This window comes from Carlito syrichta, unplaced genomic scaffold (assembly GCF_000164805.1).
Source record: "Carlito syrichta isolate Samal-C Ts95f unplaced genomic scaffold, Tarsius_syrichta-2.0.1 Scaffold287292, whole genome shotgun sequence".
Lineage (NCBI taxonomy): Eukaryota > Metazoa > Chordata > Mammalia > Primates > Tarsiidae > Carlito > Carlito syrichta.
The window spans coordinates 111,229-130,123 of record NW_007231388.1 but is presented as its reverse complement, the minus strand read 5'-3'; the positions used below and the strand labels follow the sequence as shown (position 1 = coordinate 130,123).

General features: G+C 40.5%; 1 protein-coding gene across 2 annotated transcripts in view; it reads left to right on the top strand.

Moving 5' to 3' along the window:
* Positions 1–308: 308 nt before the first annotated feature.
* CCNY (cyclin Y) overlaps positions 309–18,895 on the top strand; it is a 69,444-nt gene continuing 50,857 nt past the window's right edge. For both annotated transcript variants that reach the window (XM_021709804.1, XM_008052688.2), the window contains exons 1-2: positions 309–381; positions 10,255–10,289. In XM_021709804.1, the coding sequence (XP_021565479.1) occupies positions 315–381; positions 10,255–10,289 (102 nt within the window). In that variant the 5' untranslated portion in view covers positions 309–314. The remainder of the gene's footprint in view (positions 382–10,254; positions 10,290–18,895) is intronic.

The window sequence follows — 18,895 nt, the reverse complement described above, 5'->3', positions numbered from 1 at the left end:
GTGATAACTCTGTCCTGCTGTTTTGAAGTCTCTTGGTGCAAAGCAGCCTTATTCAAAAGAAAATGGAGGTTTTTTTTGTTTTTTAGATTAAGTGATCTCCAGCCAAGTGTCTCATTTTTATGTGTGACTTTTTTACATTTCTAAGTAGCAGTGTTCTCCATTGAATCAATTAACGCAATAACTGTAGGCTTCCAGAATCTTTGAACATATTAGCAATTTATGGTTGAAAAAATGGAAAGTTAATCTTGGTTGTCCTTAGTTATCAGATGGTTTATTTATATAATTTCTTTTTTTTTTTTTTTAAAGATTTGAACATGGAATTCAATCCTTCAGATCATCCTCGGGCCAGCACAATATTCCTCAGTAAATCTCAGACGGACGGTAGGTTTCTAATTTAAGTCTTCTTTTTTCTTTCTTTCTTTTTTTTTTTAAAGACTCATGTTGGTAATTAGCCCAAGTCTTGAATTTCCACTAGATTTTGTTTTCAAGGTGAAATAGAATCCCCTTTAGTGACCTCCAAGTAATTGATTAATGGTGGTTTCCTTGGGTTTTTTTCCTTTGTCCTGAGTTATGTTTTAAAAATTTTCTGGTCAAAATACCAACCTCATTTTACCTATCAGCTGTATTATTTCTAAATACATTCTGTAAAAGGAGCTTCTACCCTAAGGGTCAGAAATTTTTCTTTAATACCTGATATTTCCATAATTTCTCAAAAGATGAGAAGTATTTGTTAGTTTTGATAGTATGTAATAGAAAGCAAAATAAAATCCTTAAATAAAAGCATCATTAACTAGCTCTGTTATATCAATTGAGAGTGGAATTGAACCCAGACACTAGGTGCAGATATTTTTTTCTTTAGGCCACACTTTAATAACCCGTTTATTTTTATGGATTCTGTGATCTATGTGATTCCTCCCAGGTGTGTGTGGGATTTCTCCTCTTTTCAATCCCTGGCTTATCTTACTATCTCTGATTGTTGACTACAAAGAAGAGATAGAGTAAGACATACAATACAGTGTATCTTAATTGGATTCCTATAGAAAAGCATGGCAGGAGGAATTTGTTAAATGATGTCATAGTGACAAGGATGTTACTTTAAGATACTGGAGTCCTACATTATTCTGTCCCTGACACTCTTGGCAATTTGCTAAGCTCCAATTTAGGGAAGATCCTAAATTGGCTAGAAAATAACTAAGCATGTTTAAGAAAGTATATTCATATTTAAGAATTGATAACACCTCAGTAATGATGAAGTAACAGTATTGGCAAGGTATGTAGTAATATTGGTGGTCTTTAATTAAGTGGGCCACTGACTTAATTGGAAAGATTTTGATGTGTTTACGAAAAGTAAATGTTTCCAAAAACAAGAATACATTAGTGTAGGCACCGGGTACTTGTGAAGTAAGTTTTTAATGTGTTGAGTACAACAAACTCATTTTTTCCTCGGGGGGGGGGTGGGGGGTGGGGTGGGGTGGGGGGGCAGGACATAACCAAGGGAAGAAAGTGACAGTGAGTTTGAGAGATTGAAACAACGAAAAATGAGGGTCAAAACCAAGTTTTAGCAGACACTTAATGATACTGCTATGGAAGTAAGTTACAAAGTTGGCTTACCTTCTGGTTTGGTTTTTGCTTCTCCTGAACTCACGGTAGAGACCAACTTCATTCAGAAAGTGTCCTGATAAGATTTGGATGATGCATAAGAGCATCTAAGTGAATTTCCCTACCTTGGTTGTCAAGGGCAAAGGCAACAACCTAAGGCAGGACTGTTGCAGACACAGCCTGGGGAGCGCTGTCTCCCCCTTCACCTGTTCTCCAAATCTCCTTCCCCTTCCTCTTCTGGAGCATAAGGACATCAGTTACTCTGACTCCTTTGTTTATTGCTTCAGTTTCTCCTTAAAGGATCTTTCCACTCAATGTGTGAACACACTTGAGTCCCACAGGTAGAAAACAAGAAAAGGGAACTTAGCCAGCTCTTTCCTGCCCTCCTCCCCCCCGCCCCAATTCCTTTCCACCACTGTGCTGGTGAAAGCGTCTGTGCTGCTGGGTGTACTTCTCTCTCTGTTTGTTCTCCTGCAGGGTTCTTCCCCATTTGCCATTCTGTGGAAACCTGTGGACATTTTCCTTCCCTTGGCTCTGGCCCACTCCTGTGGCTTTTGTGGTCACCAGCTATTCCATGTGGCCTAAAGCTCCTCTTTTGACTTCTTATAGGTCTATTTGCTGAAAACAAGTCTATCTAAAGAACAATTACCTTATAATTGATTAAAAGAAATAGATTTTAAAAATAAGTAGAATTGGTCACTTGAATTAATGAGTTCTTTGGTGAAATGATTATCAGAGAATTGGCTATTTGGTGAATTGACTTTTGGCAAATAGGTCCTGAGAAATCTTTCCTTTCTGTAGGCTCTTTCTCAGACTTCGTAATAAACTTCTTCTCCTCCACTCACCCCTTTAATGTGGTGTTTCCCAGGGTCTCCCCTTTGCTTTCTTCTCTTTTTGGTCTGCACAGTTCCTCATGGCTTTCATGTCACCTGTCATGTCTAACCACATTTTTTCTTTGCAAAACCCACGTATGCAACTGCCTGCTGGACTTTCTTACAACACAGTTATGAGTCCTCTAGCTCACTGTATCCCAGACAATGTATGAACCCAGTTAATTTTCTGCATTTCCTGCCCTGCTCAGCCCCAGGCCAGGCTAGGCTTTTCATTTTCCTGACTCTCCACTCTCCTCAAGCCCCACAGTAGGAGGAGTGCTGGGCTCACTCTGCTTTGGCCTGCAAGAAACTGCACACTTTTTTCCAGCTCCAGGTTCAATGATAACATGCTGGTGGCTTGAAATAGAAGATCTTTGCACCATGGAATTGGCAAATGCTACAAATCAGTGTTTTGTTTTGTTTTTTTAAGTGTAGCTCTTATATTTACCAGCACACCACCGCAGCCAGGCAGTCCACAGTACTGAGTTCTACCTCTATACCCACCCTTGCATTTGATTACTCTTGCTCATCCCCATTGCTGCCACCTTAGTTCCCCACCTGGATGACTACACCAGCCCCTAGACTGAGCTTCCTGCCCTTGACTTCCTCCCTCCATAGTCAGCAGCTTAGGTTTTGGTGCATGGGATCCATGTGGTTCTCCTGAATCTGAAGTTTTTCAGGGTAATGGAGTTAGGACCTCTTTGTGAGATTGTCAGGAGGACCAACCATCAAAGGGCTGAGCCAGTATCTAAGATAGCAGAAGTTCTCAGTCAATGCGATCTTTACTTGGGAGTGTCGGTTCTCATTTGCTCAGTGGATTGAGTTTCTTCCCTGACCTGAGTCTCTGCCGTCTTCTTAGCTTGTCTTAGGTTAGAGTTCTCCTTGTATTGACTGCAATACCCCATGCCAGAATGCTGGCCCTGGCCAGGAGGACAAGGGATGGATATCAGTGCGAGAGTAGAGCTGGGGTTTATGCTCTGCTGTGCCCTGGCCCATTTTTTTCATTCCTTGTTTCCTTGAAACAGATAGATCGATCTTGGACTCTCTTCCCACCCCCATTTAAGAGTTCTTCCACACACTGAAAACAAACCAGGAAGAAGTCAGGTCTGAAGTGATATCAGCCAGGGCTTGATAGCAGCCCATTCTAATAGTATACACAGCACTTTGACTCTTCACCTAAGAAATCAAGTTATAACCTTACCTCCACTATGTACCAGATAGATTTCTGATTAATTGACTAGTGATAGATTAAATGAAACAAATATAATCATAAATATCAAGAAACAATATAAATGAATATTTAGTGTTAGAAAAGGGAAGGTGTGTGTAAGTTTTTGAAAGCAATGGAGGAGGCTGGGCAGGGTGGCTCACACATCTGTAATCCTAGAACTTTGGGAGGCTGAGGCAGGAAGATCGCTTGAGGCCAGGAGTTTGAGACTGCAGTGAATTATGATTGTGCCACAGCATTCCAGCCTGGGTGACAAGAGTGGGACCCTATCTAAATGAATGAATGAATGAATGAATGAATGGATAAATGGATACATACCCACCCTAAAAATGAAGACTTGTGTCAAAACGTATCCTAATAATGAAATCATCAAATGGGGAAAATGTCATAATTTATATGACAAAGGATTAGTATGCATTAAAGAATTATGCAATCAATAAAAATCATAACACAGCAATAGGAAAATGGGCATATTTCTATTGACATGTTTATGTGTGAGTACATGTATATTTTTGCACATGCTTATATACAAATATATCCATATGCAAAAGTACACAAAATGCTTGTTATGTCTGTATATACTAAGTATATACAGAGAAAAGACTTGAAGGGTACACACCAAAATATGGATTGTGGCTGCCTCTGGGTTGTCGGATTATACAGGTTGAGCATACCAAACCCAAAAATCTGAAATCTGAAATGCTCCAAAGCAAGTAACTTTGAGTACCAACATTATGTTCAAAGGAAACTCACTGGAGCATTTTGGAGTTCAGATTTTTGGATCTGGGATGCTCAAATCGTGCAAATATTCCAAAATCTTAAAAATTCTAAAATCTGAAACACTTCTGCATCCAAGCATTTCAGGTAAGGGCTACTCAGTCTGTATTTTTATGTTTTTTACATAGCTCTGTGTTTTCCAAGTTTGAATTTTTATTTGCAGTTGTATTTTCTTCTTTATACTGCTCTATATTTTCCAGTAAGCATGCATTTCAAAACAAAAAAGTGTTGAAAAGATCTCACGTAGTTGAAGTTTCTGTGCTTCTGAAGAAATCCTTTGGCCTAGATATTTTTTACAGGAAACAGAAAAAATCTCTAGTGACTTGACAGCTTAACTGGATACTTGTTCTTGTTTGATTTTTGGTTTTAGAGGCAGGGTCTTACTCTTTTGCCCACACTGGAATGCAGTGATGGCATCATAGTGCACTGCAGCCTTGAACTCCTGGACTCAAGGGATTCTCCTGCCTTAGCCTCCTAAGTAACTAGGTCTACAGGAGCATGCCATCATACACAGTTAATTTTTTAAAAATGTTTGTAGAGGTAGGGTCTTGTTGTAATGCCCAGGCTGCTCTTAAACTCCTGTCCTCAAGTGATCCTGCTGCCTTGGCCTCCTAAAGTGCTGGGATTACAGGCATGAACCACCATATGCAATTGATACTTGTTTTTGAATAGTTTTCTCCCATGTCCTTTCTTCAACTGCCTTCTATACTCTCGCCCTGAAATTTCCTCCTTTCAGTGACTGGGTCTGTCCTATTCAACTCTAGAAAATTTTCTTCGCTTTTCATTTTTGTTTTATCTGCCTTGCTCATTAAGATTTTGGCCTGGATGTACAGACTGTCCTGTTCCTCTTTGCTTGGGTTTAGAAATAAGTACAGACCCAGGATGATCCAGAGCAGCCATAGGTCCAGTGGGATGCTCCCTTCCAGAAGCATAAGAAGCATGCCTCATGAGGAAATGACCTCACCAGGATGACTTGTTGGACTCCAAAGTGGAGGTAGTGTTCCTGCCACAGTGCACTCTGTGTCCTGGTTACCTACCTCCTTGCCAGGGTAGGAAAGCAAGGCAGGACCTCTGTATGTACTCCAAACAGGGGCTCACCAGTTGTGTTTTGAATTTAGGGGTGATTAAATTCACTGAATTATTGAAAACTGTAGGAATTGTGGGGTAATCTCAAACATTGTAAGAAAAATTAATACTGAACTTTTAATTTGTTTGTTCAAAGTCTGATCTATGTTACCCACAGGAAAAAAAGAAAGGGAAGCAAAACCTTTTCTTGTGAGCCAGATTTTTGTGGTCCACATTGGTGATGCTATCTCAGCAATCAGTTTTACATCTCCAAACAAAATTCTAGAATTCTTTACACTATAACCAAAGCCTGCTACTTGTGTGGCCTGCCAGTCCTTCACATCTAGAATAATTAATACCCTTGTAGATAGCTCAACTCTGCTAATTTTGAGTTCTAATTGCCATTCTGTTTTAAAGTGGGGCTCATTTCATGTAGATTCCAGGGGAGCTTCTGCACACCAGCAATGCTGCTGGAGGAGGGGGCAGGGGAGGGGAAGTACCAGCAAACACCGCCTCAGCTCCCCCTCTAGTCATTACCCTACTGGGCCGTCCTGGATGGTCTCCTCACTTTTTTGTGGTTGTTGTTTCAAAATATTTTATTCTAATTCAATGTAAATGAATAGAAAATCAGCATAGTAAGAGCTGAGAGAAACAGTTTCACAGTGTCACCTTTTTCAATGATCTCTTGCTTTTCAATAAAAGAAGACATACAAGCGACCAATAGACACATGAAGAAATGTTCAACCTCACTAATCATCAAGGAGATGCAAATTAAAACCACACTGAGATACCACCTAACTCCAGTCAGAATAGCCATTATCAGTAACTCAAAAAAATAACAGATGCTGGAGAGGATGTGGTGGAAAGGGAACACTTCTACACTGTTGGTGGGAGTGTAAACTAGTGCAACCTCTGTGGAAAGCAGTGTGGTGATTCCTAAAAGCTTTAAATATCGGCCTCCCATATGACCCTACAATCCCCCTACTGGGAATATACCCTGAAGAACTGAAATCACTCTATGAAAAAGATACCTGTACATGCATGTTTATCGCAGCATTGTTCACAATAGCAAGACCCTGGAACCAACCATGCTGCCCATCAAAAGAGGACTGGATTTTTAAAATGTGGTATATATACACAATGGAATACTACGCAGCTATGAAAAAGAACAAAATTATGAATTTCGCAGCAACCTGGATGGAACTAGAGTCTATAATACTGAGTGATCTTTCACAGCAACAAAGATCCGAGTATCACATGTTCTCACTCATAAGTAGACCTTGAACATCTATCAATAATACTATAAGAAAAGGATCGACAGTGGTGGGAATCTATGGGGGGCACAGGGAGGGCAAGGGTGGTGGGATTAACGGTAGTCAATATCTGTCTGGGGATGCGGGGACACACCTTATCGACAAGGGTGCCTGAACGGTGCGTATTTGTATACCTAACCCTTAACTGTACCCCACAATTTTAAAATTAAAAATATGTTTAAAATTAAAAAATTAAAATAAAATAATAAAGGTCTCCTCACTTTTAAGAGAAGGATGTTGGATTGGATGGTATCTCAGGACCTCCTTAGTCCTAACATCCTGTGGCTTCATGGTGGCTGACACCTGCCACCATGAAGTGGAAGGTCATTTTAGAAATAGAAGGGGAGATATCAAGGTAACTTTTAAAATGCCTTTCTGTAAAAGGGACTGAAATTATGTTTAGATTGTTAACAAATTCTCATGAACAATTAGGTACTAGGTTTTCCCAGAAAGTTGTATTTTTAAGAGTAAATAACTTGTACTTCTGTGGCCTTGTAACAAGGGAATGTCCCATTACAACTGAAGTGGAGTTTTGTTTGTCACTCAGATTGCAAACACTGCCATTTACTCCTCACTCCTCATTTTATCTGGAGAAGACTTCTAGTGCCAATGGTAGTGTTTTTGCTGATTTTGGGTGGCTTATTTTTAAAACCTCTAGAACATTTTGTTTAAGTCATTATGGACTATCACTGTAGCCAATTAAAAATCCTCTTAACAAACTGTCATAATTGGATCAAAGGAGATGGCTATTCTTCTTCTCCCTGGAAAGATGAGATTTATGGTCCACATCAATTTGTTGCCTGTTTTCTCTAATGAAGCAAAATATGACTATTAGTTCACTCAATTTCATAGGAACTCAGAAAACTCCAGAGATTTTGATTGATATGTTAATGGTAATCAAAAATATTGAAGTTTTAAAATGATTAAAGTCAACTATTAGGAATGAGGTGGCATACTGCTTATACCATTACATAAAACAAAATAGCTAAAACATTTTGAAGTTTAGAGCTGATTAATTTGCCTCAGTGGTTCCAGATTTATTTCAAAGACAGATTTAGATTTGGGTAATTTTGTCAGTCTCTTCTGGTGATATACCACTGTATAAGATTCCACTTATTATTTCCCTCGGTACTGCCTTAGTCCTGCTCCAATGAGCTTAGGGAAAAAGGAATAATTAATTTAAGAGCACCAGGATAGTGTAGAGATCGCATAAGAAAGTGGAACAAAAGCCATTAGGAACGAAGGCAGCACCTTCCTTCTCCCTGTTTCCATGCTTCTCTGCAGGGCAGCTGTGTTGGGGTCCCCAAGACTATCCCAGTGTTTGGTGGTTCAGTAGAGGGAATCATGGAACTGAAAATAGAGTCATACTCATGGCTGTAACATATTATAGTGAAATCACATGAAGCAAAGTCAGTGCAAGGAAAAGGCACATTTTGTTTCACCTGCTGGACTTACTAAGAATTTAGCTTGAATGTACAGAGCGTCCTGTTCCTCTGTGCCCCGGCTCAGAAATAAATGCGGGTCCTGGATGATTCAGAGCAGCCAAGGAGATGACCTTGTTATGGGAGGTGGTTCCCACAGTTGAGAGACACAAAGTTTCTGTTGCACAAATCGTTTGCTGGGATGCTCAGGGAAGGGCTAATTGTCATCTACCGAATTTAGTGGAAATGCTGTCCGGTCTATAGCCCATGTGGAAAGTGTTTCCACATCCCTTCAGCAATGGGAAATCACCACAGAAGTGGCATCATACTCCCATCCTTGGCTATGTGCATGATAGTATGAAGTAATTTAAGGAAAAATAAACATGTAGGGGCACACACATACCACACACACACACACACACACACACACACACACACACACACACACACACACACCAGGAAGTTAAAACCCAGCATTTCCAGCAACACACACACACACACACACACACACACACACACACCAGGAAGTTAAAACCCAGCATTTCCAGCCAGACCCTCATTTTTCTTTTGTTATGGCTCACACGCGGATGCTTATTTGAAGTGAGGTGAAAAATAATCATGCCACCTCCACATTGAGCATAGCACAGACCCAGTTCCTTGCTGTTGTCTCTGTGCTTGCACTGTGGTTGTGCTGGTCTGGCCTCAGACATGGCTGGAGCCCCCTGTCCTGTGAGAGTAGTAGGCTGGTCACCTGCATGTGGGTCCAATCTGAAGAGTTGGTGTAGGCATCTCTATGCAGCAATGTCCATCTTTAATGCATCCTACAGTATTCTCAGACTAATTCTTGCTTTTGTATCTTAAATGTCTTTGAGATAGTGAGGGAAGACAGCAGTCATTCCAGAGAGGCTAGGCCTTCTAAGGAAAAGAGGAATCAAGACCAGCATATGAGCAATAGGAAAAATGGTAGGCTTTTGAAAACGATAGTGAATCTGTTTTGACAGCATGGGCTGTAGGGAGAAACCTTCCTTGGATCGTAAGTGAGATCTGCACACAATTTTAAGTGAGATCTGTCGTTTTAGGCTATCCCAAGGTAGCATTAGTGGTTCCTGGAACCTAGTATCTCATCTCATATTCTTTATGTCCCCTACAGTAACTACTTAGTAAATGTGTTAATGGATTAGTATGCACCCACAAAAGTGTGTCTTCAGGAAAGAAAATGCAGATTCCCGATACTAGGTTATTCCAGGCTCCTGAGGTTCCCTGTCACTCTTCTACCTCTTTGGGGATGAGGACCGCTGTTCTGAGACACATTTAGGTCTGGGGGCCCTGGAGGCTGAACTGCTCAGTACAGGTCATGTAGACAACAGTGTGAAAGGCTCTCCCACTGTCAGTTATGGTGAGTTCTGTCAGCCTCTTGGGACAGGGATAGTGTGGCAAGGTGCTCCAGGGCCTCTGGACAAAAGCCCAGTCGTATTCACCAGCTCCCAGCAGGGAGGGTAACTGATTTCTGTGATAAATGATGCTTCTGATATACCTCATCACCTTGTACCTTAATGCTGTTGTGGATGTTGTCGTTGTTTACATTTTCCCAGTATACTTTGGGCCTTGATGGATCTGATTGGGTTAGAAATAAATAGTCCTCTTATTTGTTAATCATGTTAAACTAATGGATGCATACAAGTTTTATGAGATTTACTAATTAATCTTTTATTCAGTTAGTGGAAATTTGCTAGCCCTTAATGGATTTCAGCTGCAGTTATTTTGTTTGGGTGCTGTTGTTTAAGTGAATGTATATTTTTGTTAGCCAAATTCAGATCTGCATTTGTGCAGGTTTCATATTCTTATATTTGGTGAATGAGCAACTGAGCACGTTGGTTGGTGGAAGGTTGGGACCATGATACTGAGGCCCAGGCCTCAGCAACCTGTGAGGGTTGACATGCAGGCGTGTAACATTTCTATTGCATCTTTTGTTTTCACAGTGAGAGAAAAACGCAAGAGTCTCTTCATTAACCATGTAAGTCAAGCTGTCTCCTTGTGTTTTCATAATAACTGTACTGTGTAAAGAGCTTAAATAACTATATCTGTGATGGATGAAAATGGTTCATGTATTTTGTCGATACTTGGAAGAATGTGAAGAATGTTGCAATGCACTTACGCTTAGTTTGGTTTGTAATTGGACAATCATCATTCAGTATTTATCTGCTATCCCAAATGGTTTTCCAGAAGCTCTAGATTACTGTTGTTCATGGGATGATGTACATGAACAATACTGCATCAAACACCACACAGGGCCACATGAAAGACACTTCTTTGTCAGTTCTAATCCTTTCTTTCCTCTGCCTTCACCCCCTAATTACTCTTTTTCTCTTGTAACCCGGTTCCATTTGAACAAACATGTAACTGTTTTCCATGAGGCTTTTTGCCTGCACACTCTCTTTCCTCTCCCCAATTGTTTGTGGGTCCAGTAGACTCTCTGCCCTTTCCCTTGGTGCTCCAAGAAAGAGGATAAACTTGATACACTTTCATTTTAAAATGATGTTCAAAAATTCAGCTCTAGTCTCTTGGCCATTCTGAGCAGTCTCCCTCCCCTGGCAGCCAGGTGTAAGGTGCCTCATCCTTATTCTTTATCCTTCCTTCTCGAGTAGCAGGTGCGGCTGGCTGTCTCCAGCCCCCAGTCCACATCCCATGACAAGAGCCCTGCCACCAGGCAAATTGTGGCCACACCTTCTTTTCCTTTTAAGTATCTGCCCCTTTTGTTAGGAAAGAAAACTGTCTCCAAGAGGTATGGAATGATGAAGTAGGTAAGTTATCCAAATAGGTATAAATCCTCATCCTAAAAACAAGTGTGATATGTTTGACCGTACAATGGCCTTTCAAGATTTTTAGATCATGTGCATATAAGTATTTGCAGATCTTGAAGTACTTGGCTCTCAAGCTGTGTAATAAAGAGGGTTGTGCCATAATATTGCATTTCCTACCCTTTGAAAACCTGGACAAAGTGCACTTAGAAAGAAATATGTAAGCTGGGCCCATGCACTCAAGGGGCAGCATGTTCAATCCTCAGGAGATTGATGATTCCTTTGTAGTCAATGTCAGTATATATGTATGTAGACAGTTTTTTGGGGGTCAGAGGGCTGATAGTTTTTATCAGATTCTTAAAGCAATCCATGACCTCATTTGTGGCCCCTTAAATTTCAAAGCAACAATGTAAGGCATCTGTGCAATTACAGTACGAGTCATGAGGAAAATAGGATGAAAATTGCCATGCTTTTTTTTTGAAAGCAGTATATACCTGGATATAGAAATTTGAGTGATTAGAACTAATTCTCCAAATCCTTGCTTCCATTTCTTTGCTTTCTGGGCGCACTTAAACACTTTCCCACTCATTAGCGTGTCTGCCAAGGCACTGGCAAGGGAAGGAAAAAACCCGAAACTGCAGCCAAGGCGTCTTCCTGCTTGTTGCGACTCCACTGAAGGTGCATAAGGCAAGAGGATAGGAGGTGGATTGTTCATGCCACTCCATTCTGGTTGTGACTGTGAGACAGAGACGTGCTCTCACAGTCCTAACTGCACAGCTGGTTTCACATCCTCCCCACTGAACCTCACATTCTGTGTTCTGCACAGTCCCAGCACCAGCCACACACTGAGTCCACATATGGATTAGGAGGGGAGGCCGTGCATGCTAATCCAGGGTGTCCTCCAAAGACGCCCAGCCCAGCCTCCAAATCTCTGTAAAACCTTATCTGCTGACACAAAGTGTAATCATGCAGTTGTGGAGATCTGTACAAATACATCTTTTCCTATATAAAAGAAACCTCCGTGCTAAGTGCCTTACATAACAGATGACCCTGTCACATAGCATGACCCTCTAAACCGTGAACAGACCTCGCTGCAGATGAGCATATCAGTCCTGCCCATGCTGGGAAAGCCATTGGAGTGTGCCAATTCAACTGAGTGAAATATAATTTGGGTGACATTACCTGAAGATTCAATTAGGCTAATAAACCAACTGTACTTTTTAGGTTTTGAGACTTGCGTGTACTAAGCACCTGGAGAAAGGACAAGGAATAATAAAAATCAGTATCATCTCTTGAGTGCTTTAAAGCTTCTGTGCCAGGCTCTGTTCTAATTGGTTTAATGGACTTTCTCATTTAGTTATAACACAATAATCAGTCTATGAAGGTACAGTTGAACATTCCCATTTTACAGATGAAGAAACTAAGTCACCAAGAAGTTAACTGTGTGAATAGCGAACAGTTTGAGACCTAGGTAGTCTGGCTCTGCAGCCCCATCTTAGCTCTCATCCTGCATGTTCCTCAGATAGCCACACCAGTTCCCACATGACAGAGGTTATGTAGCTTGCTTATCTGAAGCTAGAAGCGATGTTTATTATTCAGTTTTTATAGGACAATCTGTAAGATTCATTTCTGAGTATGGATCCCAACTAAAATGTGTAATTTAGCTTGTTAAACTTTGTAATGAGTTTTTCTTTGCCCTCATGTATAAAATCCTTTTGTTTTTTGTTCTCTTTATTGAGAGGTATGTTATTAATTTCTCCTTCAAGTTCCTGAAGAACCTACTTAGTACATGTTGCTAAGGTAATCTAGAAAGAGGGTATTGGTTTAGAGAGATGAAAGTGGTGGATACAAATAAGCCATTAATCTCAGGGTGGGGAGGTCAGCTCTACACCTAAGAAGATCTAAAACACAGCTGCAGGGAAAACCTCCTCCATACAGAAGAAATGAGATTTTCCTGGCTCCCAGGAAACAGTACACGTTAGCAAGTGAGAAGAGTAGACTTTGACCCAGAACATTCTTCAAGGCAAGGGGCAGTAGAGAATGGAACCCCTGGCTGAAAGTAGAGATGGGCTCTTAACTGGCTCCTTAAGAGGAGCTGCTTCTCAGAGAATTATTATAGGTTTTAAAGCTTGAAACCATTTGGGAATAAGCCATTCTGGGAGGTTTTTTGGGGGAGGTGGTTATTGTTTGTTTATTTGTTTATGTTTAATTTTTAAATTTGAGATAAGGTCTCACTGTGTTGCCCAGACTGTTCTCAAACTCCTGCATTGGTATCCCAAAGTGCTGGTATTATAGGTGTGAGCCACTACTCCTGGCTCCACTCCGAGAGTTTTGGCAGCAAGTTAAATTAGGGTGAATTATGAAGATTAATATCCTAATCAGCACCTGTGTTTTAGATCATAACTAGAATTAACAGTTGTAGGGAAATTTAATACATGTGAAAGATTAGCAGGATTTTTAAAAGACTCTTGTAAAGGGCTTTATTTAAAGTTTGTACTTCAAAATTTGCTAAAGTTTTGACTTTTTAAAAAAGGCTAGCTATTTTAATGAATCTTTTAATCAAAATGTGAAAATATTTTATTATAGATTGTAAGTGACATTGTATGTAGCTACAGTATAGAATCACTCATGAAACTTAGGGAATACTCAAAACCTTTTACCTTAGCCTTATTTTTTGCCTCCTAGTGACGGCACATCTAGAGTGAATTGACCATTCTAAAAAGTTAAAATATATATAGTCAAACAGAATGATCCAGGAGTTGAATGACCAGCTTTCCTTATGTCTTGGTTGCCATAGTGCACTTTGACATGAGAAAGCTGAACTGAGGGTACTTGTAGTGTCATCCTCATGCAAAAAACATCCGAGGACTTGTCTCAGCGTTGAGAATGTGACAGTTCTGGAAACTTCATGAGGAAGTAACGCAACTAGAGAGTATATTATTTATTAGTTAAACAAGAGTCACATTGATAGCTGGACTTGGAGCTATAATAACCTTGTTCAAGCTGCAAGTTCTACCACCTGCTAATTGGGCAGTCTTGGAAAAGTCTTGATGCCTTAATTCTCTTTTTTATTTTAGAGATGTGGGATACAAGTCAGGATTGGGCACACAAGTGGTTTATGTACCAATGAAGTTTGGGCCTCCTATTGGACCTCACTTCACCTGGATTAGGATCAGGCATCCTGTTTGATGTTATGTGCTCCCCCCACGCCCCTGGCAGTGTCCAGCTACTGCCAATTCCTTTCTGGTAATATTATGATAGGTGGTAAGGGTTCACTTATGACTGAGAACATGTGTACTCAGATCTTTGTTTCTGCGATAGATCACTGAGTATGATGGACTCTAAATCCATCCAAGTTGCTGCGAAGTCCGTAATTTTGTCTTTCTTTATGGCTGCATAATATTCCATTGTGTATATATGCCACAGTTTTATAATCCATTCCACTTTTGATGGACAGCACGGTTGGTTCCATGGTTTTGCTATTGTGAATAGTGCTGCAATAAACATGTGTGTGTAGGTATCTTTTTTGTAGAATGATTTGAGTTCCTCTGGGTATATTCCCAAAAGGGGGATTGCTGGGTCGTATGGAAGGTCAATTTCTAGTTCTTTTAGAAATTGCCACGCTGTTTTCCATAGAGGTTGAACTGGTTTGTACTCCCACCAGCAGTGTAGAAGCATTCCCTTTTCTCTGCTTCCTTGCCAGCATCTGCTGGTTTTTCTTTTGTTAATGATGACCATTCTTACTGGAGTTAGGAAGTATCTCAGTGTGGTTTTGATTTGCATTTCTTTGATTAGTGAGGCTGAACATTTTTTCATGTGTTGCCTCAGTCCTCTTATCTCCTAGGTTGGGTCATAATTTCAGGCCTACTTGGCTTAGACGAGGTAATAAAGGGAAGTTGATTTGCAACCTAATTATTGCAACATATTAATGTGTTGATATTATTGCCCATTGAGGTTTAGGTAAATTCTTTTTAATTGTCCAAGTTCAATATTAAAATCGATGAAAGTCTTTCTGGTATTTTGAGTATGGATATTGTTTTTTCATAATTATTCAGACTAAGATTCCTTGGTAGGAGTATATTCTGTTCAACTCCTTTTGGGAATACTCACTTACATTGTTTTAGCTCCCCTTAAATACTTCCCTTTCAAATTGTTTTCTGCCATTTAGCTTTGAATGAGATAGAAATAGGATTCCTTGTAAAATGATGTAGATATTCTTAAACTGTAAGCCATAAAAGTCAGGAGTGACTTCAGGAGTGAAGTGAGCTAGATCTAGGAATGGAAACTTAAAAAAAAGTCAAAGCTGATTTTGCCTCTGGTAGACTTGCTCTTAATAAAACAAAAATTTATTGAGCAGCTGCTGTTAGCATCAATATAGTGTACTTGTGTTTTGTTTTAAATCAGGGTGTCACTCTGTTGTCCAGGCTGGAGTGCAATAGCACAATCATGGCCACGGCCTCGACCTCCTGGGTTCAGGCAATCCTTCCACCTCAGCATCCCTAGTAACTGGGACTACAGACACACCATTATGCCTGGCTCTTTTTTTTTTTTTGGTAGGGACAAGGTTTCACTATATTGTCCAGACTGGTTTTAAACTCCTGGCCCAAGCACCTTGGCCTCCCAAAGTGCTGGGATTACAGGCATGAGCCACCATGCCTGGTCTATGTGATTTTTTAAAATCTCAGTAAAAATTTTTAGAATCCAGTAAGATTAAAGAAATATAACTTGTATTTTGAAGTATTTTCAAGGTTACAGAAAAGTAGCCACAATTATAGAGAGTACAAGATGATCATGGCACTTTTAAAGGAACCTTAAGTATTCTAGTTCTCAGAACACTCATTCTACTTGACCAAGGATGTTGGAATGGCGTGGGTGTTTTGTTACTTTTTCTCTTCTTGTTGTTTCTTCTTCTTCCTCTTGCAGAATGTTTAGAGATGATAATGCTGGCACACAGAAATGCTGTTTCAGATAAGGAGTTTGTATAGGATGTCAGTTCCTTCTATATGTTGGTCATGCCCACGGAAGACTTTCATTTTACTCTTTGCTCCTTCACCTGCTCTTTCTTCCTTCACTCTGTCACTTGTTATGAGGCACAAAGAAAGTAGCATTTGTGAAGTACAGTGGTCTCTACAAATAGAAAGTAGCTGACAGGTGGACCTACTTCCCTAGTGCCTTTGTGCAAGGTCATTTTGAAAACTACATTGGCCTTGCTAAGATGCCCAAGTGAAGAGATCATTGAGGTGATGTTATGATGTTTCCTACAAACCCATGGCATGCTCTCATGGGAGTTGCTGTGTTTGAAGCCCCAATTTTTTTGTGTGTGGCATTGGGCTCTCATTCCTGAATAAACTGCCACAGATCCTTGACCGCAGCTGCCTGGTTTTCACGTTGCTCAGGCACTGCTGTGTACAGGGAAGGAGCTGTTCTGGTTTTACCTGGTTCCCTGCCTTCCAGGTCCAGAGCTGCCATCCCAAGGGAGATAGGGCACAGCTGTTCCTTACGTCAGCTGGGCAGGCACTTGGACCTCTGCGCTGTGCATTTCACTTTTCAATTCATTGCTCTCTCTCTCTCTCTCTCTCTCTCTCTCTCTTTGGAGTTGGAGTCTCACTCTGACACCCAGGCTGGTTTGCAGTGGCACACTCACGGCCACCACAGCCTCAGCCTGCTGGGCTTTGGTGATCCTTCCTCCTCAGCCTCCCAAGTAGCTGTAACTACAGATGCACACCACCACACCCGGGGATAATTCTTTTTTTATTTATTTTAGAGACAAGGTCTCACCATGTTGCCCAGACTGGTCTCGAACCTGTGGGCTCAGGCCTCCTAAGTGCTGGGATTACAGGTGCGAGCCACTTTGCCTGGACCATTACTCTCTTAACCTCAGTTTACAACATCCTCAACCTTGCTTTGGGACTTGTGGGGGAGAGAGAGGAAGGAAAAGAAGTGAAGTCTGGGGAGGAGCAAGCTTTCTTTTGAAGCAAAGACTGTGTCACAACAGCCCTTATGAAGCATGCTCGCTTTCCCTTCGTTTTGAAGCAGAGGCTCCTACCCCAGCTTCTGTGTTATCGTCTGTTCTTTGACTTTTTATCTATGTTTTAAATTTTAATTTGGAAATACTTCAAATTCACAGAACAGTTGTAATAACCTCACAGTAAACTCTCATATACCCTCTGCCCAGATTCACTAGTTTTAAACCAGCATTTTGTCACTTCTGTGTATCCTTGATCATTGTCTTTGATTATCCCCCTGAATTGTTTGTGAGTAGGTTGTCTACATCCTGCCTTTACCCCGTAATATTCCCTGTGTATTTCATTAGGCCAAGGTTGTTCTCTGTGTAATCACACTATAGTTATCATAATCAAGAATATAACATTGATATTATTCTTTTTAGTTAACTGTCCATATTCCAGTTGTGTTAATTGGCCTCATAGTGTCCTCTGTAGCATGTGTTTCTTTCTGTACCACTTTCAGTCCAGATGACAAATGGCATTTAGTCGATGTGTCCCTCACTGTCCTTTAATCTGGAGCAGACCCCTCAGCCTTTCTCGGTCTTTCATTGAAGGACCCAGGGTCATTTGTTTTTTTTAACAGAATGTTCCATTTTTTGGACTTGTCTGAAGGATTCAATTAAGCATTTGTAGCCAATATACTACATGGAATGCTCCCTTACCTCTTTCAGGACGTCAGATCTGCAGGCACACGGTGTCCAGCTGACCCTCACTGGCCATGTTGATTGTGATCACCAGGCAAGGTGCTATCTGGGTTCTCCACTGATTCTGTGTTCTTGTGACATGCTCCATGTTTTTGTTTTTGTTTTTTGGGTTTTTTTAGCACTCCTTTGCTTTTTGGCACAATAAGATTTTCCAGACTCATCTTGTTCCTCCCCTGCCTCAATGGTGCAGTCAGCCATTTCTCCAGGGAGCCCTGATTTCTTTTAGTGGGTTATGGAATTAAGAAAAAGGTGGGCCAAATCATTAGAAACCAACATACCATGTGTGCTCATTGCTTCTGAGGGATTCTTGCTTTGGGGCCCATTTAGTAGGCCCCGCTAAGGATACAGACATTCCAGAAATCATGAATTCATACTGAACCTTTAAATTTCCAATTCAGGTTCATTCCATAGGGCTTTTCCTTGACTTTGGTCTTTAACTATTTTTTTCCCCTTATGAAAGGCATATTTTAAAGAAAAACCTTATTGATATATAATCTACATATCATAAAATGTATCCTTTTAAAGTATACAATTCAGTGGTTTTTAGTATGTCCCTCGAGTGATACAACCACCAGCACAATTTTAGAACATATTCATCACCCCATAAAGAAAGCTTATACACATTAGCAGTAATTCCTTTTTCTTCCGTCTCCTCTAGCCCTTGGTAACCACTAGTCTGCTCTCTGTCTCTGGATTTGTCTGTTTTGGATGTTTCATAGAAGAGTAATCGTGTCATTTTGACCGACTTTTTTCATTCAACATGATGTTTTTAAGGCCATCCATGTTGTGGCATGTATCAGAATCGCATTCCTTTTTATGGCCAAATAATGTTTCATTTATGGATAGGCCATATTTTGCTTATTTATCAATTGATGACATTTGGGTTGTTTCTACCGTTTGGCTGTTATGAACATATACTGCTATGAATGTTGTTGTACAAGATTTTGTGTGGACCACATGTTTTCATTTCTCTTGGGCATATACCTAGGACTAGAATTACTGGATCATATAGTGACTCCATGTTTAACATTTTGAGGACTTGCTGAACAGTTTTCCAAAGTAGCTGGTCTTTGGTTTTTAATATATTATTTGTTTGCAGTCCTATAAATTCAA